This window comes from Symsagittifera roscoffensis, chromosome 7 (genome assembly GCF_963678635.1).
Source record: "Symsagittifera roscoffensis chromosome 7, txSymRosc1.1, whole genome shotgun sequence".
In the NCBI taxonomy this organism is placed as follows: domain Eukaryota; kingdom Metazoa; phylum Xenacoelomorpha; order Acoela; family Convolutidae; genus Symsagittifera; species Symsagittifera roscoffensis.
The window spans coordinates 13,273,432-13,300,904 of NC_087068.1; the positions used below are offsets into that span (position 1 = coordinate 13,273,432).

The window sequence follows — 27,473 nt, forward strand, 5'->3', positions numbered from 1 at the left end:
AACTGAAAAATTGAAAAAAATCCTAACCATTGCAATATACGATATAGCTTAAACGTGAAAAATATTCTTTTGTTAAATAAGCGAAAACAAGACGTTAAAAAATCTTAAGCATGGTGAGATAGTGAAATCATGGTGAGATAGTGGCCGAGAAATCTTATTAACAGAGGCGAAGCCGAGCTTCGCATCAGCTGCAAAAAAAAGCAAACAAGCCATTGCAAACTAGCCGACTAAATGAGACTAAATTAGATCTATGAAAAATTTATCATGTTCATCTCTTTTTTTTTGTAACATTCAAAAATAAGACGTTGAAAAAGCTTATACTTGGAGAGATAGCGAAGCCCGCATTTAAATATATAATAGATATCCTCCAACAGGTAAAACTGTTTAAAAGGAATAAAAATCCATGTATGCATTCGCAAATAGGCCGAGAAAAAGAAAACGAACGATAGCCTGGCAATATAAAAATTACCCAAAAAACTTCGCATTAGCGACCCATGTTTTGTCATTCCAAGCATGGACGTTACCATTATGCTAAGAAAGAATCAAAATGAGTGGCAGCACTTTAATGTATTAAAAAGTCTTGTACCCGGTCGCAATACCCTTTCTATCTGCTCTGCAATGAAATTCTCATGTTTTACAATGGTCTTAAAAACAGCTTTCAGGTTGGTTATAGCAAAGCTTTTCAAGAAAAACATATCTCGGAAAAGATGAAGGGAATCAGAGGTAAAAGGTCCAGTAACACATTAATAGCAATCGTTTTAACGCTTTTCAATCACACTAGCTTCCTTCTGTCACAGAAATGACTTGAATTTCAACAAATTTACTTGTAAAAAGGTCTCTTTGAAGCTCTCATGTACCACTTCACATCCTGTTTAGCTTAAGTGTGCAGTTTTTGACATATTTTTGGGGAAATACGATAAATTTGATCGAAAAACGAGTTTTCTGACTTTCTCTCATGGGCTCTCAAAAGGTACATGGGCTCTGAAAACTAATTTCCAAGTGCGTTAGTCAGTACCAAAAGCGGCTTGTCCGGTCAATTATGAAGTCAATTTTGCAAAGCCGTTCACTGTATTGAAAAAAAAAACATTTCAGCAATCTCTTAAATAAAGTGATCAATTTGCGATCAATAAAACATCAATTTACGAGAGCAAAAACAACTCATTTTAAGAGGACTTACTCTTTTAGACAGGAAATTATATCACATAGGCCCTGAACAATCCACTTCAATTCAATATCGTATCACTTTATCAAATGGCAGCCGAAATAATTGACCGATATGAACAAATTGTTTTGAAACGACGACCTAAAAAAGTAGAATCATATAAATTTCTTCAAGTCTGATGGCTTATGGAAGAAAAGGTAGTGATTCGAGTCTTTAAATTGATAAATATATCCAAATTGAAAAATTCATACGATATGTAGTTTATAGAGGACAATTGATCATGTATAACAAAATCTACTAAAACTATTAGCAAAAGTAGGACAGCATAAAATATTTCACTATCAATAAATAAAGGTCATCATTTTCCTGCAAGATAATTCTCACGAGGAGCTTCAAAAAGTATAAGCATTGACTAGGAATAACTTGTCTTCTTCGTTTCTGACCATTTCCACGACCTTGTTAACCTAGTGGCGAAATGATACAAAAGCTGATACATTCAGGAAACATCAACTTATATGAATAAAAAAACTGAAGCGAAGAAAGTAAAAAAAGTCTTTTAAACGTTTTGGCAGAGTTCAGAAATTCAATTAATTCAACTAAAAAAGGTGGACCAGTTTTTTTAAAGCTTTTCGAACCCCTCCCACGGAAGAAAAAACTGTACCCACTATTAGTTGTGTAAAAAACTACATTATGTACCAATAACACTTGTATCATTTCGAATTGACTCCACCCACCTTTCCGATGGCGTCATCTTTGCTGATGACAGGCGTGAAGCAACAGTACACCTCGAAGATACTTGTCAGCCAACCCAGGATTATTTCGGAGTCGGTAGCTTGATACACTATTTTGAACGGTCTCTGGCCTAAAACCAGCAACATTTAATGCTTCAGAAGAAATCCAACAGACTGTTGAAAAGAACCAAGGAACACAATTAAACAGTTAAAATACTGACGTTTTTGAAAAATCTCATTTTGCGAATCTCCAAGAACAGTCAACAGACAGTCAGAAAAGAGTCAATGAGAACAAAAAGAGTCAGTGAACAAAAAAAACCAATGAGTTCTAGAAAAAATCTCAACTTCCGAACTTCGAAGAAAAAAAGATGGCCTTAAAGCTCTTTGCATTTCTAGAACAGTTTATGATTAACACTACTTTGATAAAATTAACCCAATTTGAGAAACCTGGATAAAGAGGTTTTAATATTTTTTTAACTTGAGAAAACTGGATCAATTGGTTGAACTTTTTTTTTCGTTGGCAAATCTGATAATTAAATTCCATTTTCGAAAATAGAAGTCGATGACGTTTTTTTTGTGACCTTTCGCTGTTCGATACTGGAAGTTGCCTTTCTTTCGACAAAAGAATTGAGCTGAACTTAGAACGAAATCAAAAGTCAAACAGTAAAAAGTTTGAGCCTGAACAAATTTTAAGACTTTTCACGCAAAAACAAATCATCACGACCTATATAAGAGTCTGAGCTACCGTCATCGACAATTAATAAAATCAGGGTCTCTAAATATGCCAAATTTTCTTATTTCGTCAATCATTCGTCCAATTTTCAGATTTTTGATTAGTCGAAGAGCGCTTTAAAAATCTTTCGGCTTAAAAGGACCAGATCGTAAATACTCCTGGTTTACACGCTGTAGAAGGCTACTTTGAAAAAAAAGATTCCTTGATTGCAATCTTATCTAAGATTTAGCAAGATTTTGCTGACGATTTTTGTTTCTCACAGCCTTTAACTTATTATATGTTATAGTGTCATCAAAAAATATTTAGCTTAAATTGTGGTACTTCTGATTTCGTACTAATTTTATGCAAGCAAGTCAGTTAAGTAAAAATTAACCAGCAGCCCCAGTTTTATCAAAAAAGCTTGTTTATGGCGTAACCTTCGGTTTATTTATTTTATTGACTTCAAAAAGTAGATGATTTTTGGGTGCTAAAAATTTTTCTAAAACTTAATTTCAATGCAAGTTTTCAAACATTGCTCCTAGCTATCAGAGCAAGCATATGGACTTTGTTCTCAAATCGTTCTTTATGAGTAATATTTTGGCTCATCGAAAATTTGCAATTGCCTATTAATGTTGCCCAGTATATTTTTCCATGAAATGCTCTATTAATCAATTAGCGTATCATCAGTCAAAACTAGTGGAAAAATTTAAACGCAAATTCAAGTTTTTAAATCTCTGAATTACCTAATTTCAAGAATCATTTTGGACAATGAAAATAATCTGAAAAATCATCTCTGAAAGTCTCAGTTTTAGATTTGAAGCTTTTATCAGATTATTGTAGGTCTAAATTTTTCACCATTTAAAATAAATTATTACACAGAGGCGATGCTTTGCTTTGCAAACACTAGCAGCGAGAACAGAAAAAGCAGCTCTTTGAAGTGCTATAAGATAGAGTAGAAATAAGCCTCGAATAAGTAAAATTGCGATCTCGAGATTATGAGTCTCATGCACTCAGCCACGTACGCTTAATAAGACTCAAACACTAGCCACATATAAAGCAGAGAACACATTCTATGAAATTTCCAACACTACAGATCTAGATTATAGCAAAAGTGCAACCAAATAAGTGAGCATTTTCCACTTTTTATTTTGTTCACCAGTGTAATATTGAGATATCTTTCTTTTTCGTGATAATTATCTTTTCTCAAAAGGATAACCCTGTTTACACGTATTTACCCGAGTGTAACTTGTGATGGATCTGCTTGTACAACTGGAACAGCCTGCACTGCTCTACAGGAGTGTCGTAAGGCAGACTGAAGGCAGGAGCTGTGAACTGCAACAACTGGCGCTGCTTGTACATGAAATGTCTCAAATCATACAGACCTATATGTATACCAGGGGTGTTAAACACGGAATGTTAATTTCTGAGGGATAACTAGGTAGAAAAAAAACAGAATGATCCGACCATAGTCTTTGACAATAGAAGAAAAAAAATTCAAATTACTGCACTAAAAAATCTGAATAAAAAATAACCCAGGTTAATTCGACAGCAAGAGTAAGATAACCCGTTTGAAAACAGTTTAAAAATGACTATAAAACAAAACAAAAAATTTTGCAGAAAGTTTCTGAAAATTGAAGTTTTTGATTCCCAAATTGACGCTAAAAACTACTTTCTAACTTAACTCAAGTAAACTAAGTTTTCACGGCTCTAATTAAGGATAAATTAATTATTACAAGCCTTCACGCCCACCTTATTAGATTGAAATTAGACCAAAAATCAAAAAATTGTATACTTGTTTTTCTCAAAACTGAGAACATTCGAAATTTTTAAATGTCGTTTCAATCACGACTGAAGGGGCTTTCCGATGATTTTTTGTGGTACCTGATTTAGCGTGGAAAACTGAAAGAAAAACTAAAACACACCCGAATACAAATTTCCTCCACATTTTTCAAATGGTCGGAACAAAAATGATTTTAATTAGATAAAAATATTTTTCCGCATTATAAAGTGATTTTGCGTGTCAGGGAGTCCACAAATCACTGAATGTCATAAGTTAAAATAAAAAGTGAAGACTAATAGCACGGATTGCTATGTTTTTTTCCGCACTGATCAATAATTCTAGATCCAAATTGACCGACACAATTTCTCTTTAAGGTATTTCAAATCATTCACTGTTTTGTTTTTATCGATTAATTAGTTAGAACTATTGCAACAGTTTTTGGACACAACTCAATTTGAACACCCCTGTATGTGAAACATTGAAAGTGTCGGTCTCTCTCAGCCCCAATGCAATTTCGTGGAAGCAGTTGTTTCTCCGTAATTTGGCTTTGATTTGATCCTTGACCTCTTTTAGCCTGGGAAATGCCTCGCAATCTACACTCAGCATAATCAAACACGTGTTCTCGTCTAGATAGGAAACAAGTGCATGAAGAAATCCATTTTCGTCAAATCCTGCAAACAAAAATGAGTTTCCATACAAGGCAGTGTTTGTTTTTGGGCCAACCAGTACTTTTTTAAAAAAAAAATCCTCCAATTCTTGTTCAACAGATTCTTTGTTCATTTTTCGAAAACCAACAACAAAAGCTGAAACCAGTAGATTTTCGACTATAGATATTAACAAGCCCTTTATATATCCTACCACTCTTCATATCTTAAAGAAAGAACCCTAAAAAGAAACATCAGCAACTCTTAAGTATAAGCACACTTGAAAAACGTTAATTAAACGAGGAAAACTGAAGTGTATGAAACATGTACATACGAACATAGCCAACTGATAGTTGGAAAAGAGCAGTGAACGCAAGGAAACTGAAACCTTCAACTTTTGAATTTCGAAGAAAAAAGATGGCCTTAAAGCTCTTAGAATTTGAAGAGCAATTTATGATGGACACTTTTTTTTGCTAAAATCAACCCAATTTGAGAAAACTGGATCAATAGGTAAAACTTTAATTTCGCTGGGAAATCTGATAATTAATTTCCATTTTTGAAATCGTGTCGATCACGTTTTTCGTGACCTTTATACTTTTGCTGTTCGATAGTGGAGTTTGCCTTCCTTTTAACAATGGAAATGCACTGAACTTATAAAGAAATCACAAGTCAAACTACGAAAAATCAAAATGTTAAGACTTTTTTAAGACTTTTTCCTGAAAAAATAAATAAAATCACCAAAACCTATATAAGAGTACTCACTAAAAAGTATGGTTTTCGTGAAAAATTTAATGATTTATTTCAATTATCAAACAGTCAACAATATGCTGAAAACTCAAAAGGAACTTCCAGTAAAAAAAAATAAACCGCTATTGAAGTGTCGAAAAGCTCGGTTATTGACCTCTACTGCTCTTACCTTATGTTTAAAATATTAATAAATGCTAATCGTCTGAATTGGGTAACCGTGCGGACGACACTGCCTTTCTTCCTTCTTTTTAAACCACAAAGTAAAACAATGATTTCAAAAATTATTTAAAAAAGAGCGAGCACTCGTGCCTGCACAACAAACTGTCGATTAACTCCACGAGATGTGAAATCCTGCTGTATGGCAAACCTTGTTTGGATGAAAAACTTACTCTAGCACGTTAAACAGCCAGTATTACTAGGTGTTGCAAATACTTAGTTGTTTAACTTGACAATCAGCTATTTTAGAGAGCAACAACAGCTTGAGACGTTAAAAGATTAACAAGCTTCTAAGTTCGAACATCAGAACTGCTTGTGTAAAATGATAAATTGAATGGACCTGGAAGACAAATGGGGAGCCAGTGGGCGATGTCAGTGTCGCGGAAGTTCCCTGTTCTGGCGACTAGATTGAACAGAATGTGCATGTCCGATGGCTGCAACATACAAGATCGCATATGGGAGTACTGGATCAGTTGGTTTCTTGCCATCAACACGTTGAACACTAGATCCTAAAAAATCAACACAATTGTTCCATGACAGTTTTTGTGACTTGTTGACGTTATTTCAAAATTTGCATCGTGAAAATGAAGAAAGAGACTTTTTAATGGTTCTTCTTCAAATTTGAGCACTATCATTCCAACCCAAAATGCATTTTTTCAACATTTTAGCTAAATCAATCCAACAGAAAGGCATTATTTTGCATTATATGCAAGATCGATCCAACAAAAACGCAACTTTAACATTTCAGACTTATGAAAAAATATGATTCTGCAGCTCGTTGCAGAGTCCAATTGCAATAAATGTCACAACACTCGGTCAAAAAATATCCGACATTGTAATTGATTCGAAAGAGCAGAACTAAAAACCGAATCAATTAATAATAGATGCACAATCGTAAAAAAAATAAACGCTGTCAAAAATTTCTTTGAAAAGGTCCCTAACCCGGGATCTGAATATTCTAGAACATTTGAAATAGTTTGAACATAAAATTAACTAGCATTGGTCTGTTCCACTTAACTCTGACGTTATGAATAATATCTCTTTAAGGTCAATTTTTCGACCGCGTGACTTTACATCTATTTTTCATGACTTGCCTTGACATCTACGACTAAACTCCTTCCGATGAGATCTCTGATGTTTCCCTTCAGTTTGACACAGTGCACTGAGCCTAAGAGCACACTGGGGTTGTTCTCCATCATGTCACACATCCCGTCCAGATACTTCCGACCACTGTCGTCCAGCAGACGCCTACATTCGTCCAATATACCATCATAGCCATATTAATAACCAACATAGCCAAAAGGCTGGCATAAATGGCGTTTCTGAGATCAAAGAACAGTAGAAATCATCTATTTGCTTTAATTTATAAAACTATATAGCTTTACAGCTGATGAATAAAAGTCAGGACATTTATATGCGTGGCAATTATTTCTTTTTAAAGGCCAAGTCAGATTATTTCCATTTACAAATACTTGGAGCCTTAAACAGTCTCGTCTCAGATCATTTTTTCCGAGAGAACTTTCTTGATACAAACTGTTTCGGAAAGAAACTCATTGTTGAACTGTCTTTAAAATGGTACCACTGTTGACACCATGTGAGTTCTTTTCGAAGCACAAAAAATCATTTGGAGAAGAAGTCTGGCATAGGCCATAGTTACTAGCTACATTCCTATGAAAGAATGAAGAACACTAATGCAAGTGATAACAGCAGCCGACCTTAGATCGTAGTTCTCTCTGACTTTGAATCTGGCCTGTAGCATCTTGGCACTGACTAGTGATATGACCTGGTTGTACATGTAGGACAGCTGTCTCGCCAACTGGTTCACGGAGTCCTTCAAGCCACTCACTCCAACCAATATCAGAGGTGACCTCACCAGGAAAACGAACAGTCTGCAGCCAATGAAGTGAAATGATTAAATGCAGCGGTGAAAATAGTCTCTTGATATTATAATTTGATTCTTTTGCCGCTCTCTTACAAAACCAGACCATTTTTTTGTTCAAACCTTGGACTCAGCAACATTACGAATCAAGATAATACGAAATTAACCGCCCGTCCTTTGAACATTTGAATAAAACTTGCTAATCACAAGCGTTTGCAAAGATTTGGACCCCGTAAACAAAGTTTATGGTGAACGAAACGAAAAAAAATACTGGTGGGTGGAAACGGGAAAAGTGGAGGGCGCTACAAATCTAATAAAATTTAGTGTACATGTTAGAGTGTTTATAATATGCGGGTAAAATTGCCTGTCCCGTAAGATGTATAATTTCACCAACCTGTCTTTGGTTCTGATCGAACTTAGGGTGTCATTTTCTACACTGATGAATGAAACTAGCGCAGTCATCACTCCGAACAGAGGAAGATGTTCGTCTTCTTGACTGTGCCGCGTGTAGATCGGTTTACCTGCCGAGCTGAAACACCCATAAACTATTTTTAAAAATCAGAACTCCAAAGCGTTATCTACTATTAATGCTTTATAATTCGTGTCAAAAAACTTCATCCGTAACATACATTAACAGAAGATGCCGGAAAAAAATGGAGATCTGCCGGTTGGTAGCGAAAGAAGTAAAGTTTCTATGAAAGTTGGCGATTAAACCGGGAGCTAGAGATCTCTTGAAAATCTACAAAACCTGTTTTATCTTATCCTACCTCAGAATGAACATGTGTTTCTCCTGTGTCATCAAAATCTGTCTCGCTTTGATTGCACTCAACTCCTCTTGACTCTGACCGGAAATAACGAGCGTCCCACTCCGATTCAGGTGCACCCCATGTTCGACACTTGCATACTTCGAGGAGTCCTCGCTACTACTCGTTATTGACTGGCTCAACTCATTATCTGAAGTGTCGGTGGAGTTTTGGAACCCTGCACGACGTTGGATCTCCTGCAACCATATATGAGCAGATAAAGTTGGCAGTTTGAAGTAACTTGATAAAAAACCTGACCGATAAACAAAAAACACAGCCAACACTTAAATTTCTGTGTTCACTAATGTTAGTTTTAACTTAAAAAACATGTGAGCTTAAGCTCTTTGAATATCAAGAATCTTCTATGATTGACACTATTTTGAGACACAGAGACGAAGCGGAGCATCAGACTTATTATAACCGGCAAACAAAGCAATTTCAGCCAGCGACGGAGCTAATTCGGCAAATGAAAAATTCGAAAAATGTCCGAAAACTATATCTACAAAAATAGCCAACAGAAGATTGGCCAAGTATAATTTGGAAAATTTCAAAGAAACAGTATATCAGGTTGAAGCTCTGTTAATTTCAAGAACAATTTATGACGGACACTTTTTTGATACAATTAACTATTAACAGATTGATTTTCAAATTGAAACAGCTTCATACAACAATTTGAAGTTTTCTTAAAACGTGAAAATCAACAGCCAACAGAAAGTTATTCAATGAACGCAACGAAACAGAAAAAAAACTTGGCTAACAAATTTCAAATAAAAATAGATATCATTAAAGCTCTTAGAATTTCTAGATCAATTAATGATTGGAACTTTTTAGACAAAATTAACCCAATTTGAGACCTTTATATTCCGCTGGACAATCTGAAAAATTATATCCTTTTTCTAAACTTGAGGTCGTTCACGTTTTTCGTGACATTTTCAATTTCGCTGTTCGATAGTAAAGTTTTCCTTCCTTTTATAAAAAATAAATCAAATGAACAGGAAAAAAATCGAAGATCAAATCGCAAAAAAAAAATCATATTTGAGCATGAAAAAAATCCAAAAAATCATCACGACCTATATAAAAGTCTTCACCACGACCATTGAACAAAAAAGGACAAGCTGTTCTTTTAGGAGAAAATCCGAGTGAGTAAGAGATCACAAATTGAAGGAAAAAAATTGCTCAAATCAAAATAAAAAAAACTGCTCTTTAGCAGCTAAGCCGACAAAAAATGATAATAAAAAATGAGCAAAAGAAGTGGGTTCTGGCCGGATTCAAGCACAAGACATTTGTCGTCTTAAGCATAGAAGTTACCGCTATCCAAGTAACCAGGTAGGGGTAACTGAGTTCTGGTCGGATTCTGGGTTCCAAACGGATTTTTTTTAAGTTTGCAAAAAGAAATGGGTTCTGGCCGGATTCAAGCAGAGGGCATTTATCATCCTAAGCATTGAAGTCAGCGCTACCGAACCATGGAATGTTTCAGAACAATCAAAATTAATTTTTTTTTGAAATTTATTCATCTTTTTTGGGCAATTCGTACCTTCGTCATTGAAGTGTGTAACTGAAAACTTCCTTTCTACTTCAAAAACAAATTTGAACTTTCTCTCAAAACATACGAACTGAATAACCGAAAACTAACTGAATTCATATTTAATCAAAAACGTAGAACTAAATACTATGGAGCAAGGTAACGAAATAACTTCTAATTTTCAAACATTCGGCGCCAACACTGACCTTAACTGTCAGCCCCGATGGGTGTCTTTTCAAGGGCGATATCAAGGTCTCATCCACACTGCTTTCCACTCCGTAGTCCCCACTGTCAGAAAGGAGAAACGACTGCAACTCTGATGTAACTACACGCGCAGACGGCAAGCTTATGTTTCCGTTCGGATCCGAGACCAGATTCTGCGCATCTTCGTCGTGACTGATGTCTACAAAGTCATGGTCACTGCTAGCGTCATCACTGTTCTCTATACTGCTCTCATCTCCGATGTTAATTGAGTTCATTTAAATCACGTGAGAAGGTAATGCTTCTGTGAAATACTCATCAAATCTTAAACAGCAACTGCTTAGAAGAACAGCTTACAGCACAAAAACTTTTCACAGGACCAGATTTTCTGGAAATTCTGTTAAGCCAAGCGTCACACTATTGCAATACAAAAAAGTATGAAATAAAATGACTGAAAAACTGCTACTCATCCATTCATTATTCGAAATTTCATTTAAACTAGATGCAAAGCCTCATTTCGAGATCTTCAACACAGCTTCATTCCACAAAAGTTCTATTGAAAAAAGTGACAAGCGAAAGAACAATTTGTTTAAAAAATAGCAAAAATAAAATTCTTTTCAAAAACTCAATACATAGCCAACAATGAATTGAAAAAAAAAAATGAATAAGAAAGCCCAAAAAAGGATTGTCAGCTATTTGAACCATACTCAACTTTCGAATTACAATTTCAAGCCTCCTTTATGAGCGCCATTTTCTTTCATTAGCGGTTTAGACAATTATAAATTAAAAAAAGGCGTAAAATTGTGCATTTGACATTTCTTTCATTAACCAAGTATCCGCAAGAAATAATCAAAAAAGCAACAAGTTCAACTCACATCAAAAATTTAACCTTGGTTAGAATGCATAAACCACTCTCACGAGACGCGCAATGAACCAGTTGTAAATCAGACAGAATAAGAAAAAATGAATCTAGTGTGTTCTGGTTTTCGTAAAACAGGATGTCTTAAATTTTGTAAGTCATTTTGGAATTCAAAACAAAATTTTAGTCAAAACAAAAAAGACTGAAAAAATTCAATAAAAAACCTCATGAAATTGAATAAGAAAAAGGAGACAAGAAAAATCGATTAGTTTTTAAAATAATCAAGCGGAATTCCAATTCGAAAACCCAGAACTTCGATCAGACAAAAAAGATAGAAATGTAGAGAAAAAATAGCTAAAGTCCAAGGAAAAAGTTAAAGGCACATATTGAAAATATTTCTAAAATTGAATGACCTAAAAACGAAATGGACATTATCTTAGCTACAAAACATAGAAAAAAAATTTAATATTTCGTTTAAAATTTTTTTTCTTCGAAAACCACCAAAAATTATCATTGAATTTTAATTCATTGAATCTAAATTAAAGAGGCGAGCGTAGCCAAATAAATCTTCAACATGAATGCAACTAGAGTAATTACAATAAAATTGAGAAACAACTAACATTGACATTTCAAAATGAAAACTCAAAATTTGAGCTGAATGTTTAAAATGTTTCAATAGAAATACTTCCTGAATGGAAAACACTCCAAGCTGGGTCAAAAACCCAGCCCATCGGTTTTGGTTAAAAAGGAATTTAACAAATAAAAAATCAGTTGACGCTAAAAAAACAGACTTCAAACAATTATATCAAAAACATGCCCAAAATTCATGAAGTCAAATGACTTGCATCTACAACCTACATCGCATCCGTAAATTTAAAAAGAACGAGCACAAAATGAAATTATTAGTACGAACTAAAATGCAGGCATAATTGCGTCACGTGATGCATGGACGCTTAGTGCCGAATTGTGTGAACTAATATCGTTCAGGGAGAGAAAGTCAAGTACCCCTTGCAATACCCAAGCTTCTCGCAAAGGTAATAAAACTAGTCCAATTAGAGAAAAGTGGATCATAGGGTGACTTTTGTTATTTCACAGTAAAATACAAAAATCAACTTCCACTTTCGAAACTTAATTAACAAGTTGGGCACTTTGGTCATTGGAGAGCACAATTTGAATTCCGTTAAGCAATTCTGTGAACAAAATTCTTTCCGGGAAAGAAAGTCTAGTACACCTATGTGAAACAAAAGCTCCTCGCAAAGGTAAAATAACGAATCCAATTTGATAAAAGTGGGTCATAAGGGGACTTTTCTTATTGCACAGTAAAATACAAAAAGCAACATCCACTTTGAAAACTTCAGTCACCCATGTTTTTTCGCAAGAATTTGGACACTTTGGTCACTGGAGAGCACAATTTGCATCCGTTAATCAATTCAGTGAAGAAAGTTCTTTCTGGGAAAGAAAGTCTAGTAACCCTATGCAATATACAAGCTCCTCGCAAAGGTAATAAAACAATTCCACTTTGAGAAAAGTGGGTCAATAGGTGACTTTTATTTCACAGTAAAATACAAAAATCAACATTCACTTCCACTCACGTAACTCAATTTTTTCGCAAGAATTTGGGCACTTTGGTCATTGCAGAGCACAATTTGCATTTCGTTCAGCAATTCAGTGAACAAAGTTCCTTCTAGGAAAGAAAGTCTTGTACATCTATGCAATACCCAAGCTCCTCGCAAAGGTATAAAAACAAGTCCACTCTGAGAAAAGTGGGTCATTAGGTAACTTTTCTTATTTCACATTAAAATACAAAAATCAACATCCGCTTTCAAAGCTTTAAAAACTCACGTTTTTTTCGCAACCATTTGGGCACTTTGGTCATTGGAGAGCACAATTTGCATTCCGTTAAACAATTCGGTGAACAAAGTTCTATTGGGGAAAGAAAGTCTAGTACCCCTATGCAATGCCCAACCTCCTCGCAAAGGTAATAAAACAAGTCCACTTTGAGAAAACTGGGTCTTTCAGTGACTTTTCTTATTTCAGCTTAAATTACAAAAAACAAAATCCACTTTCAAAACTTAACTCACGTTTTTTCGCAATTATTAGCGCACTGTGGTCATTGGAGAGCACAATTTCCATTCCGTTGAGCAATTCGGCGAACAAAGTTCTTTCTGGGAAAGAAATTTTAGTAACCCTATGAAATACCCAAGCTCCTCGCAAAGGTAAAAAAAATAGTCCAAATTGAGAAGTGGATCATTAAGTGACTTTTCTTATTTCAGAGTGCAATACTAAAGTCAACTTCCACTTCCAAAACTTAGGTGAGTTGAGTTTTTTTGCAAAATTTTGGGCACTTTGGTCATTGGAGCAAAATTTGCCTTCCGCTAAGCAGTAAAAACTGCACTGGAAAGAAATCAAAAGCCAAACTCTGACAAAAAATCAAGAAGACCTACAGAAGCGTCTTCGCGCTGTTCCCGGACACTTGAAAACTTGCAATTTTAACACAGGTGAAGCTGAGCTTCGCACCATATGCGATTGAACACACTCAAAAAAATAGTCGAAAAAAAGGAAAACGTTGAAAAAAACTATTTCTACTTAAAATTATTTTCGTATGTCTCGATGGAAGTCCATTCTAGGCTAACATGCCAGAAATTTGAGCATTTAATTAGCAACGGAACATATTTACGAAGAGGAAACAACGTCAAAAAACTTCGAGCAGACAAGTTCAGCAGAAAAAATATGATTTCATAAAAAAAACTTTGCAATTTTACGTCCCACCTGAGACAAGAACGAACGACACTTGCACATTCAACTACAAGGATGTGGAAAAAAGAAAAGAAAAATCACGAAAACAACTACAAGAAAAAAAATCAGTGATGTGGCAACTAAGTTAACAATTTTTGAGCAGACACCTGTTTATCCGAAAAAATTATTGATTGAAAAAAAAATAACTTTCAAGTCCACCTCCCTGAAACAACAAGGAACAACACTTGAAAACGGATCAACGACCGAAAACCGATCAACATATTTTTTTTTCATTAGCGAACACAAAACACAAAAGGTTATTTCACTAGACTTTATTTTGTTGAAAATACCCAAAATTCGAGAAACTCAACAAATGCATTAGGAAACTTAGCAGACAGCAATTCAACTTGACATTGCAAAACGATGATTTCGTCTAGCAATTTTGATTTAAAAAATCAAAAAAAATAGAATTTATTATTTCTGATTTGCTGGCAATTTGGGCTTTTTTAATTCAATTTAAATAGCTAATTTTCAATACAAAATGGACTAAGAAGCGATGAACAAAAATTTTCAAAAAAAATTGCGAAAATTTATAAATTCAATTACTTACACCAAAAAATATATGAAAAAAAAACAACTGATTGACCAATCAAAAGCATCAAAGGTTTAAAACAAATTCATTGTGCAAACTGAAAAACATAACGAAAAATTATGAAAACTATAAAAAAAAACTTAAAAAAATCGAAAATTTTTTTTACTATGTTTAATTATTTCACTTTTAATTATAAAAAAATGGAAAATTGATTTAAATTTTTCCAAAACATGTTGTAAAACTTTGACCATTATTACAAAAAAAAACGAAGTAATTGAAAAAAATCAATCGGAAAATAAGCAGACGGAATTAAAGCCGACAAGATTTCGGCACAAAAAATACTATTAAAAGAACTCATAACAAGCACACAAGGCCCACGCTTGAGCAATTTACTACATTTACTACAGCAAGAGTAATCAAATAGACGTTTCTCCGCAAAAAAAATTGCTCAGCAGAATCGATGAACCATTTAACTTGCTGAAACATTTAATTTAAAGTTTGAGCATTTAATTAAGCGTATTTAGTGCAGATGCGGTTTTTGGGTTTGACAAGACAGAGACAAAAAGTTCGAGGGATGCCAGGTACTTTTTTGCAAAATGAAAGATATCTTTTTAATAATAAATCTAAAAATACTGCATGTAATTCAGTTTGAAATATTTTTATCGGATCTAATGCAATCGGGTAGTAGACTTTTTTTTACAGTAAACAACTTTACGCAGAGATTTTTCTTTTGGATATTCTTATTTAAATCGTACTTTTGATCTTTCAGACACCATAATATGCCTGGTTGAAAATTGGGCATAGTGAACACAGTGGCGAAGAAGAGCTGAGACAAAAAAAAACGTTGGGACACCTTTAAAATTTTCGAAAATTCTTAAAACAAAACTCTTAAGACAAGGAAAGTCTAGTACCCGGTTGCAATACCCTTGCTTATCGTTTCCCGTTCAAGTTCCAAACACCCTCGCCCACGTCAAAAGACAAAAAAAAATTTAAATCTTTTTCGATTTTTTTATGGATTTCAGAGTTGTATTTGTGTTGGAAACCAACCCTCTGCGCTATCTGCCTTTCAACCGCCTTTTCTTGTTATTTTTGTTTCTGTCTCAGTAAATTTCTAATGCACTTTTACTAAATACAATGAGAAAAAAAAATTTAATAGTAAGTTTGAATCAATAATTAAGAAAGAATTCATAGATTAAATATTTTAAAACTATATAAAATAATTTGTAGGTAAACCATAACAAGGTATGTTAGCACCTTATACTAAATATTATAATTATACTGCAGCAGGTTACTGATTTGTGATTGATTGTCAAAACGCTATAAACATCAATGGAAGAAACAACAGTAAATAAGAGGATATATTTTCACCAACAATAGAACAAGATTTGCACTTGCTTGGTCCATTTTTCAAACTTTTAAGACTTTGACTCCACTTTCTTCGAAGCTTCTGTTTCATTCACTTTAGACCCTACAATAGCACCGCCTATTTTGCTCGCACCTTCCGATTTGGTCTCTGGGGGGAGTTTAACTGAAGAATCGTTAGACAGATACGCCTCATGAACTTGGGGGACTTCTCCCTGTTGGCCGAACACCTTCAATTTATAGAACATGAACTCTAGCATCTTCATGTCTTTAGGAGACACGTAGTGGAATGATATGGTGTAATTTCCACAACAGTCGGTGCCCTGAAACACGCCAACAGAACACATGATTACAGTTATTGTTTTGTTTACTTTTGATCACACCAAGACAAAACAAACAATAACATATAAAGGGAAACTTCGGAAATTTACATGCGTTACACCAATGAGATTAATCACTTCACAATACCCCGGAAAATTTCCACCAACCATCAACATGAAACTTAGCAATTGCTCGAAGATTCTTTTTCCAAAACACTGCAAACCATTAGAACAGCTAATAATAAATAATCATTGAAACATCAAATGCATCTCTTATATAAATGATTTCTTGCTATAAAAATGTGCACATATACATATGCAGAGGTACAGATTAAGAGAAATTAACACAATTATATTGAAGGGTTTAAGCTGCGAAACCAATTAAGAATTGATCATGGAAACATTTTTTACTAATCAACAAGTCTCAATTTATTCCGATCTAATGCACGAGAAAATTCAGAACCCAGTAGACCAAGGAAACAAAAAAAAATGAGAGAACGGCCGCAATAAGAATTGAACGAAAACAGATATTAAATTCCAATCCAAATTCTTCCGAATTGATATATTAGGCTAAAATCCAAGCGGCATCAATCTGTCAACAATAAACAGTCAAGTCTATTATGAAAGCATCACAAAAATGAACAAGACTGCTCGTATCAGGGCGAAGCCCTGAATGTTCCGACTGCTTTTTAAGGTTAATGGAGCAGCAGTAATAACATAAAAAATTAAATGAAATAAAATAAAAGGAAAATTTTTTTTTTCCAAAAGTTGAAATTTTTTATGAAAATGATCCCCCCACACGCCATATAAAGTACAAAAAGATAGATTTCGTTCCTTGTAACAAATCAATTATGGCAAATCAGCTTCTTTCAACCAATTTGGAACAATTTCTAAGACGGATTAACTCTCCTCCTTACGCGTTAATAGCGCGAAATATATCGCGCGTTAATTGTCCCAAATTGGCCAAAATGGCAATCTTCAAACCCCCATAACTTTACAAAAAATGATCACAGGTGAAATATCTTCTCAAATTTGAGCTCAGGACAACAATACCTTTTGAATGATATAAAAAGATTCCATCAAAAATGGCTAGTTAAAAAGTCGAAATTTGTCTGAAGAAAAAAAAACCCACCCCGAGCACAAATATTCCGTTACTTTCGTATCGAAAGTAGGAACAATAAAGCTAGCCGACAGAGACACTAGTCAAAACCTATTCTGAAAAAAATTACGTCTATTAAAATGTTCATACATTTTCCTTGAATATAATCAATTCTGTGAAAATGCAGAAAAGACAGTTGTTAACAAAAAATTGGCATTGAAACAAAAATTAATGAATCGTTTATATATACTTAAGGAAAAAATGCAACCAAATTGTTTTCAAAACTCAACAAGACTGCTCGTATCAGGGCGAAGCCCTGAATGTTCCGACTGCCTTTTAAGGTTTATTGAGCAACAGTAATACATAATACATAAAAAAAATTAAATGAAATTTTTTTTCTAAAATTTGAAATTTTTTGTGAAAAGCATCCCCCACACGCCATATAAAGTTTAAAAAAAAATAGATTTCGTTCCTTATAACAAATCAATTATGGCAAATAAGCTTCGTTCAACCAATTTGGAACGATTTATAAGACGGATTAAATCTCCGCTTACGCGTTAATAGTGCGAATTATATTGCGCGTTAATTGTCCCAAATTGGTCAAAATGGCAAACTTTAAACCCTCATAACTTTACGAAAAACAATTACAGGTGAAAAATCTTTTCAAATTTAATCTCAGGACAACCATGCCTTTCGAATGATAAAAAAAATTCCGCCAAAAATGGCTAGTTAAAAAGTCGAAATTTGTCTGAAGAAGAAAAAAACCCACCCCGAGCACAAATATTCAGTTACTTTCGTATCGAAAGTCGGAACAATAAGTTTCTTTGAAATTTTTTATGAAATTTTACGTTATATTTTATGAGGTACAAGTAGGATGGATAGTTGAATCCAAAAAAGTTGAGAATACAAAACGGTGCTATGTTACAATAGGTGGCAGCTTCACTTCAATTAGCTGGATCGCTTATTGCTATACTTCGAACAGTGTTTAAAATTTATTTCGAAAGCCAACTTGTTGGCAAAAAAATTGTTTAATTTAAATTTTTGAATAACATTTCATCTAGCAGAAAAACTCCTGTTTGATTTATTAAACAGGTATTATGAAAACGTTTTTTTTTTTCCAGATGAGATCTGGTTTTTTTTTTTTGAGACGCTTTTTTGAAAAATTCGCTTTCCCAAAAAACTACCCGTCAGATTCTCATAAAAGTGGTACCAATGGATTCAGTAGCGTTTCACCTACCTGCCTGCATGAAATTTAGGGCAATTTTTACCTTACCTCACCCCCTACGGTCTTAGAAAAGCTTCACAACTCGGTACTTTTTTTCACTTTTTGCCCATTTTTTCGGAAATTTTCGATTTCCTCAAAAACTACCCATCCAGATTTGGAATTAAGGGTTTAATCGATAGACCAGGTTGTAGGAAACTCCCCCGCACAAGCGGCTGGTCCTTAACTTACCTAGGGGAAGAGCTATAGACTTAGGAAAAGTCACTTTTTTGACTTTTTTCAAATCTTTCCGATTTCCTCAAAAACTACCCGTCCAGATTTGGGATTAAGTGTTTAATCGATAGACCAGGTTGTAGGAACCCCCCCTACACAAACGGCTCGTCCCTAATTTGTCTAGGGGAAGAGCTATACACTTAGGAATAGTCAATTTTTCGGTTTTTAGGCCATGTTTTCAAACTTTTTCGATTTCTTCAAAAACTACCCATCCAGATTTGGGATTAAGGGTTTAATCGATAGACCAGGTTGTAGGAAACTTCCCTGCCCAAGCGGCTGGTCCTTAATTTGTCTCGGGGAAGAGCTGTACACTAAGGAAAAGTTTTTTTAAAAGTTTTTTGGCATTGGAACAAAGATTCAATATACTTATTGTGTGTATTTTTATAGACAATGGAATCCGCTATGCTTACGTTTTCTCGCTTTTGCTTGGTGCTATTGGCTTTGTGTTGAGTTTTTTTGTATGGTTCGAAGAAGTCCAACGAAAAGTTCCACGAGTTACGCTAGTTCTCTTTAATCAGGTCGGTTTGTTCCAGAACGTTTTTGTGATGTCAGTTATAGTCAACATATTATAGTCATATTTGCAAGGCTTGGACAAAATTTAATTAATTCGAAAATTAAAGAGTCGTTAGAAAAATGAAAAATACTTTATTTCATTAATGTTAGCTGGTTTGTGAAACACACATTTCACTTAATTCTAGTGAATAATTATTCACATTGTTGAAGCATTGTGCATATGATTTTATTTTAAATATATTTAGCATGTAACCATGATTGATACGGTTTGCCTTGTCGCACTGTTAAAGGCCCGTTTAATTCACATTACGGTTGCCTTGTCGCACAGTGAAAGGCTCGTTTAATTTTAGTACGGTTTGCCTTGTCGCTCTGTGAAAGGCCCGTTTAATTCATATTACGGTTGTCTTGTCGCACTGTGAAAGGCTCGGTTTATTTGCATTACATTGTGGGTTTACAGCAAATCTAAATAGTCTTATTCTATATCTTGTCACACTTTCAGAAAAATGGCTCAGAAAGAAATTGACAACACTTAAAAAGTTGTTGACAATGTATTCTCGTCTATCCAGAGCAGGTTAGAAGAAGCTCTGTGTGAAGAAGACGACACAAACGTCAGGATTCGTGTGTAAGCTGTGCTGGAGTCGATGCCAGAAAAAATGGATACTGTAAATGGACACTTTAGATGTACGAAAAGTGCCTTCAACGCCGTTACAAAACGGTTAAGATCAGTATCCCGACCACGACCAGCAGTATTGCCACCAGCAGGAGAAGCAACCCCAAGCAAAGTTATGAGAAAGTTGTTTTTCTCTACATCAGGTACATTCCTCACCGAATCCTGAGTGATCTCAATCTTCGAAGGAAGATTTCAATGTTTCCATGATTTTAAATTATTTACGTTATGTTAATCAATGATGGTCATTAATAGAATTGTAAAGACATGTTCAGTTTGTTGTTTTTCTCTACATCAGGTACATTCCTCACCGAATCCTGAGTGATCTCAATCTTCGAAGGAAGATTTCAAGGTTTCCATGATTTTTAAATTATTTACGTTATGTTAATCAATGATGGTCATTAATAGATTTGTAAAGACATGTTCAGTTTGTTGTTTTTCTCTACATCAGGTACGTTCCTCGCCGAATCCTGAGTGATTTCAATCTTCGAAGGAAGATTTCAATGTTTCCATGATTTTTAAATTATTTACGTTATGTTAATCATTGATGGTCATGAATAGATTTGTAAAGACATATTCAGTTTGTTGTTTTTCTCTACATCAGGTACATTTCTCACCAAATCCTGAGTGATTTCAATCTTCGAAGGAAGATTTCAATGTTTCCATGATTTTTAAATTATTTACGTTATGTTAATCATTGATGGTCATGAATAGATTTGTAAATACATATTCAGTTTGTTGTTTTTCTCTACATCAGGTACATTCCTCACCGAAACCTGAGTGATTTCAATCTTCGAAGGAAGATTTCAATGTTTCCATGATTTTTAAATTATTCACGTTATGTTAGTCATTGATGGTCATGAATAGATTTGTAAAGACATATTCAGTTTGTTGTTTTTCTTTACATCAGGTACATTCCTCACCGAATCCTGAGTGATTTCAATGTTTCCATGATTTTTAAATTATTTAAGTTATGTTAATCATTGATGGTAATGAATAGATTTGTAAAGACATATTCAGTTTGTTGTTTTTCTCTAGATCAGGTACATTCCTCACCAAATCCTGAGTGTTTTCAATTTTTCTCTACATTGATAATATCATGAAAGTATCTGTTCTATGAAGTATTTGTTCTGTTCGATGAATCCCAAATTTCACTTAAGGCTCACTTAAGTATCATTGATGGTCATGTGCTTTTTGCACATTTTTCCAGTATGTTTGGATAGTGTTTAATGCCTTACGGCCAGTAACTTCCACTGGAATTTTATCATAACAATCAGAATTGATTCTATCGTGAGTTTGTTTGATCAACAACGACACAGAAACACCTTTTTCTTCTGGGATTTACGTCGCAGGTGCTTTCTTGAATTCCACCATGTTGTCTTTGCCAGCAAGCATACCCGCTAGGGGCCCTCCTCACAACTGGGAAATTTCCGCTAATTATATGACTGATCAGAAACTTCCAGACTTTGAGTGTTGCATTTGTGAGAAGGGTGGGGAGCAAAGTGCATCCGGGTCCTCGTCCCGCTTCCTGGGCAGAATTGTATAACAATTCTGGCAGAGTGATGCACACAATTACCTTGCTACATTAGTTTACAAAACTCATCCGAAATCAATCTGCGATTTCGCTAACCTTACACCCCCCACCCACATTTTTTCAAACTCGTTTTTTCAATAAAACAAAAAGCGCTAGCTAATTCGATTTCATCAAAAATTTGTTTAACGTTTTTTTTCTGAAATAACCAAACAGGTCTCTCCAGCTTCCAGCTGGGCCCCTATTGTCTAGGGAAACACCTATGGACTTGAAAAGTTCCCTCATGAAAACTTTTTACCAAAGCGTTACCAATGAATGCATAAGCTTCTCTTTCACTTTTTTTGCGTAGGAAGGGCGCTATCGACTTGAGAAACCTGAAATTTTAAAACAATTTTAAAATAATCAATATTAAAATAATCAAACAGGTCTCTCCAGCTTTCAGCTGGGCCCCTAGTATAATCACAAAAACTATCTTAGTACAATTGATTGAAAAAGATATGACTATATTAGGCAGTAATGTTTCTAAATTTAATACATGCACTATAGTTAAAATTACCACCTAATGTGACATATCTGAGTGTTTCTGAATAGTTTTTTTTAAATGCCTGGGTCCTGTTAACTATCCCCCACGTGGCACCAAGCAACTAATTAACAACCATTTAATGAGAGAATTCAACAGTTAACCATATACGAATTTTGTAAAGCGCAACATATTACCTCCTTTTGCAAAAGAGGCTAATGGCTAACAAAATCCTTTTTTCGTTGGGGACTCATCTTTCTTTGATAGATGATACTTGTTCGTATCATATTTCTACTCACACTTTTGACGGGGTAGTATGCATAAGAGTAGACCCAGCTGGGAGGCTTATCACTCAGTTCTGTTTGTAGGTTAAATGAGTGGAATAACTCCTTCTCCTCAGTGTCTATTGTCTTGCCGGGCTCAATCCCAAGTTTCTTCAAGCATCTTCCTGCAACACACGCATCAGATATGGTCATCAAACTGATCATCTTGGTACATAGGCGAAGATCAATATTCAGATTGAACGCCAACAATACAAGTTACATTAGACAACACCAGGAGTGGGTTCTCATGAAGAGAAATAGATCCACTTTACTAACTTAACTTTGGACTAACTTACTAACTTAAATTATTAGTAATTACACTTTACTAACTTAAATTATGAACATACGATTTAAATCATAATGACCGCCTGTTACACATTATCCCTCCCCTCCAAAACGCCGTTTAATGTTTAATGCTTGTCATCCAGAAATACTCGGCATAAAATAGAGTCAAAAGAGTACTTTCTTTAAGCGACTGATGTGTCCCGGCTACAAATGAAAACTGCACCCAAAAATTCACGTTTTGCATTTTCAACTGTGACCCAATTAATTTTTAATAAACGTTCTTACCGACAGCGTTATCTTCAGGCGCTTTCGAATTCAAATCGTCACACTTGAGGCTCTTGTTCTTCAGGCCATGGCCTAGCTTGGATAGTGTCTTTCTACTTATCACATAGCCTGCTCCTCCACTCGTGTAGCCACCTAGCGCCTGAATCAACTAATAATGATGGTACACTGAGTCATGATTTAGACCCTTTCAAAACTACGAACGAATTGCATCTGGTGTTTCCAATAATGTCTTGGGTATACAATACCTTGTCATCTATTAGCAGGCGACTAACAGTACCTCAAAAATTGAAATGATTTTTCACGTAATTCAAACGACTATTTCTTTAGTATCCGTAAAAAGCCCAAATATCAATCGGGTAATTAGCACACAGACGAGTAGAAAAACAACTGCATTTTAATCACCAACCTTGAACCTTTTGCCGAGGTAGTGGGGCTCATTTGGACTGAGCGTTGCCAAGAAAGCACGAAGGTTCTCTACGACTAAAAATGTGTCGTCATCTGCCTTCACAAACCAGTGATATTCGGACACATAGTTCTCGTATAAATACTGATACGTCAGAATAGTTTTAGACCAAAGATGAGGATATCCTTCTAGCATTCCAGGTAATTTTAAAGTTGGAAAACTATCGCTGGTTTCATCGCTGATAAATATTGTTTTGTCGCATCGTTTGGCCCATGTGTTTTTGATTGCAGTTGCTTTCGTTTCTACATTTTTTGTGCAAGTTTCCACGAAGCATAATAATTTTACAACTGAAAGATCTGCGGGAGGTTTTTGGTCGATAGATGAAGAGTTGAAATTCTTTGAAACAGCTCCTGGAAACAGAAAAGATCATCTATTTTCTGCTAACAGATGAATTGCCGCCTTAAGACACCAATCTGCCACAAGCTACCCTTCGCACTTGGAACTTGACGGATTAACAAACCTAGGAGCGATTCAAACCTATGTTTCCTCTTACAAATCATAAGGTCAAATATTTAATAATACTCATGCACAGGGGCGGATTGGGGGAGGGAGGGGATTTGACATACAAAACTGCAGCTTCCCGACTTTGAAGGCCAAAACACCACCCGAGTGTCTATCGAACGGGGATTGAAGGGACGGGGATTTTTACCCCCTCAACACTAAAAAGTTCAGCCCTTTGGTACTGTTTTTCGAAATTCATTTTTGGCTGACCGACCCTAATAAATTTACAAAAGGCGCCTTTTGACGCCAATATATACTAAATTTAAGGGGCACGCGGTACACCAAAAACAGGCATTTTTTGGAAAAACCTTCCAAAAAAAGCCCTAAAATGACGTAACATTAATTTGGTAGACCTAAAAACTCATCAAATTTTTAGAAAACTCCACTTCCCTCGATAAAATCCTAGATTCACACCTGCTCATCCATATAAATATACTTTTGCATACAATTAACAGCTCATATTTTTGAAAAAAAAATCTGATAAAATTTTAAAATTGTTTTTTTTTTCTAATTGAAAAAGGATTAAACTTGCGTCTTTATATCTCCTGGCCAAACCATACCAAAATCAATAACTCTAACTAAATTTTTATAAAAATTGACTAAAAAAGAAGCAGAACGCTTTTGCTGTAGACTTGTATTGTAATATGAATATGACGAATAAGAACTCTTTTCCAGTCTCTCTTTGATTTTTTCTGAGATTTTAAGTACGAAAGTCTATATGAAGAAGAAGAATTGAATTCAGATGAAAAAACTTTTGATTTGTGAGCATGAACCGTGACCAGACATTTCCGCCCCAAAAGCAGTAATTTCCAGAATTGACTGCTTTTGGGGCGCAAATGACTGGAAGCCTGAACAAGTGAAGAGATAATTACAGTTCTTGCATTACAAAAGTTTATAAACAACTTTATATGTTGTTTTCACGAGGGGGGTAGAAGACTGGACAAGACCCAAATAAAATTCGCCTCTTACCATTGGTATCTTTGGAGGGGTTAGCGAACAAGGAATCCACGAAGTACTTCTGCTGGAGTCCTCGACTGGAGTCTCTGGCGCCCACGTTGAGCACAGATGAGTTAGCTCGGTAGCCTAAAACTCAGATAGGTTTACAACAATACGCGGACACATCCATTGGCATGTGCAACTATTAGCATGCGGCAATAGTGTTTTCATCGTGGTTCATCCTTGTCTAACAGTATCTCAAACTTGAACACAGAATAATCTAGAGAAACTGCGACCACTGATTCACTCGCACTATTCCAAGCGGCGTGGACCGGAAGTTCATTACTAGTCATAGCCAAGTGTAGTGGTCATTTTTTTTGTTTTGGGGGGTATGTACTTTAACATTCGATTCCGATAAAAAATTCGTTCAGTGAATTCTATGAAACTTTTTAGGATTTGAAATTTTTTCAGAATCAGAACTGTGTTTGCAATTTTTAAAGACACAATTTTTGTAACTGATATTTCTAAGTCGATTGATATTTTAAGTGCTTGTGACATTGACCTTTAGAGGTGGAAGAAAAGAGAAAATTCTTACTCAGCCTGCTGGAGTAGAGTGAAGCTAAAATGAAGCCTCCTGCTATAGCCATCACCGTCATTCCCACAAGCTGGATAGAACTACTGCGTACAAACATTGTTTGTCTGTCCAAACAGGATCCGTTCTGCCCTGTCCGACTGTCAACAAGTTTAAAGCGCCTGCGCTACTTTATGAACCCCGTCGAATCATTGACACGCCAAACAGGCAACAAATTCGAGGTCAAATTGTTCGAGGTCAAATCTTCTACTCATAGTCAGGTATGAAATTTAAAGAGCTTTTCAGTAATAGAAAAACATAACAATTCTGTATCTGAAATTTAAAACGAATAATATAAACAGTCATATAGCTTTCAAGAGAAAATTCTAATTTAGCTACCTAATGATTGGTCGAAAAATCAACAAACTTAATCTGGCACTGAGTGGTGAAAAAAAAACATGTCTATACATCAAATTCTTTTATTACTGCTGAAAAAATGAAACTTGAGATGGGATTTTGAATGCTTGTTTTTTATACAATGACTTAAGGTGATTCAAAAAACAGCTCGCAGGGTAAAATTTAGTACAACATAAAAAACTAGGTTCTGTGCAAGTAGCACAGGTTCCTACGAGTAATAATTTTTTTTGTTCAAAATAGTTACAGTCTTTTTCTGCGTGTTAAGAGATAGACAATACTTAGCGTCAGTGATGTATCAAAAAAGACAAAGTTACATGGAAAAAATGTTCATGGCTTTAAAAAAACTACAATTAGTGTTGCAATTTATAAGAAAAAAAACATCTATTAATTTTTGGAAAGTTTTTTTGAAATTCGTGTGCGGGAAGAAAATGAACTTCAAATACTGCTTATTTAATCTAAAAATTCTTCTAATAGCTCAATAAGCTTTAAATTCTCGAGAGCAGATTGAAAAGCAAAAATTACAAACAGGTTTTTATCGACAATGAAAATACTTCTGTGAATATTTACTATGTCGTTCGAATCAAAACTATTAAGTATTTAATATGATTACCACTCGATCAATTTGGACAATTAATTGTGGCACCTGATTTTTCGTGGAAAAAGTTGCCAAATTTTTTAAACAATCATAAACACACGCTAAGACAAAGTTCCTCCCGACTTTCAATAGTCGGAGCAGTAAAATAGCATTTTTTGCCAGAATTAAAGAAGCGCAGTCATGAATTAAGTCGTTTTTGTCAATCTTAATTTCGATAATCAGCTCTAAATTTTCTATCTCTCTCTTTCTTTTTTTAGAGAATGAACAATTTATCACACAGCAAATTAAAATATAATTAAAATGTACGGTCATCTAAGAAACAACTGGCAGTTAAAAATAGTTTGAAACAACTGGAAATTTGAAGTAAACAAAAATAGTTTTAAAAATAGGTTTTTTTTTGCAATAACAATAGTCGAAACATTCGATACTACTTCAAAACAGCGACCTGCGCTTTTGCTTGTGCATCAAATGAAAGATACAATACGTGATGAAACTTGTTGCAAATAATTTCAGCTTGGCAGAAAAGGAAACGAAAAAAAAGATCTCATTATATATGCGTTACATTGTTCCACTTTCCGATAACAATTATTTCCTTTATTATTACTTTCCAATCAACTTTTGCCATGTCTCATCTAGTTTGCTGCCAGTTTTTACAGGTCTGACAAACTATTAGATTTTTACATTTGTAATACAAAGAAATGAATTGTTTTTCTTCTAATTAAAAATCGATAGAACTTAAGCTCCTTTCTGGAGCTATAGAATAAATTTTAAAATAAAAATAACAATCTGTTGAATCTTCATAGCAACATCTTGTAATTATTTCTTCTTAATTAATTTTGTGACTTAAGTGTAGGCGAAATTTAGATATATGTAAAACGATATAATGTTTCTCATTGTGAAAAGCTGTATAAGCCTACGATCATGAAGACAAATATTGAAGATAATTATTTTAACGACTGAAACAAAAAAGAGTGGACCGTTAGCATGGTGTTAATACCGCTAGTTA

General features: G+C 34.7%; 4 protein-coding genes across 5 annotated transcripts in view; all 4 read right to left on the reverse strand.

Moving 5' to 3' along the window:
• LOC134851802 (recQ-mediated genome instability protein 1-like) overlaps window positions 1-27,473 on the reverse strand; it is a 234,447-nt gene that overhangs the window by 64,156 nt on the left and 142,818 nt on the right. The gene's annotated exons all lie outside the window — the stretch shown is intronic.
• On the reverse strand, window positions 1,373-4,941 carry LOC134851805 (vacuolar fusion protein MON1 homolog B-like). The gene is made up of 4 exons (XM_063868044.1): window positions 4,848-4,941; window positions 3,841-3,987; window positions 1,897-2,024; window positions 1,373-1,626 (listed from the first exon to the last, which is right to left on the reverse strand). The coding sequence occupies exons 2-4, from the start codon at window positions 3,962-3,964 to the stop codon at window positions 1,555-1,557; spliced, it is 324 nt and encodes a 107-aa protein (XP_063724114.1). The 5' UTR covers window positions 3,965-3,987; window positions 4,848-4,941; the 3' UTR covers window positions 1,373-1,554.
• Window positions 6,283-10,675, reverse strand: LOC134851896 (vacuolar fusion protein MON1 homolog A-like). The gene is made up of 6 exons (XM_063868170.1): window positions 10,403-10,675; window positions 8,639-8,871; window positions 8,266-8,400; window positions 7,708-7,881; window positions 7,087-7,240; window positions 6,283-6,501 (listed from the first exon to the last, which is right to left on the reverse strand). The coding sequence occupies exons 1-6, from the start codon at window positions 10,673-10,675 to the stop codon at window positions 6,283-6,285; spliced, it is 1,188 nt and encodes a 395-aa protein (XP_063724240.1).
• On the reverse strand, window positions 15,732-25,784 carry LOC134851765 (glycoprotein-N-acetylgalactosamine 3-beta-galactosyltransferase 1-like). 2 transcript variants are annotated; one of them, XM_063867990.1, is made up of 7 exons: window positions 25,480-25,784; window positions 24,918-25,031; window positions 23,391-23,797; window positions 22,985-23,123; window positions 22,391-22,539; window positions 16,435-16,482; window positions 15,732-16,269 (listed from the first exon to the last, which is right to left on the reverse strand). In XM_063867990.1, exons 1-7 carry the CDS (start codon window positions 25,574-25,576, stop codon window positions 16,000-16,002), a joined length of 1,224 nt encoding a protein of 407 aa, XP_063724060.1. In that variant the 5' UTR covers window positions 25,577-25,784; the 3' UTR covers window positions 15,732-15,999. The 2 variants fall into 2 exon arrangements, with proteins under 2 accessions (XP_063724060.1, XP_063724061.1); XM_063867991.1 differs by lacking the exon at window positions 16,435-16,482 and having other exon boundaries at window positions 15,734-16,269.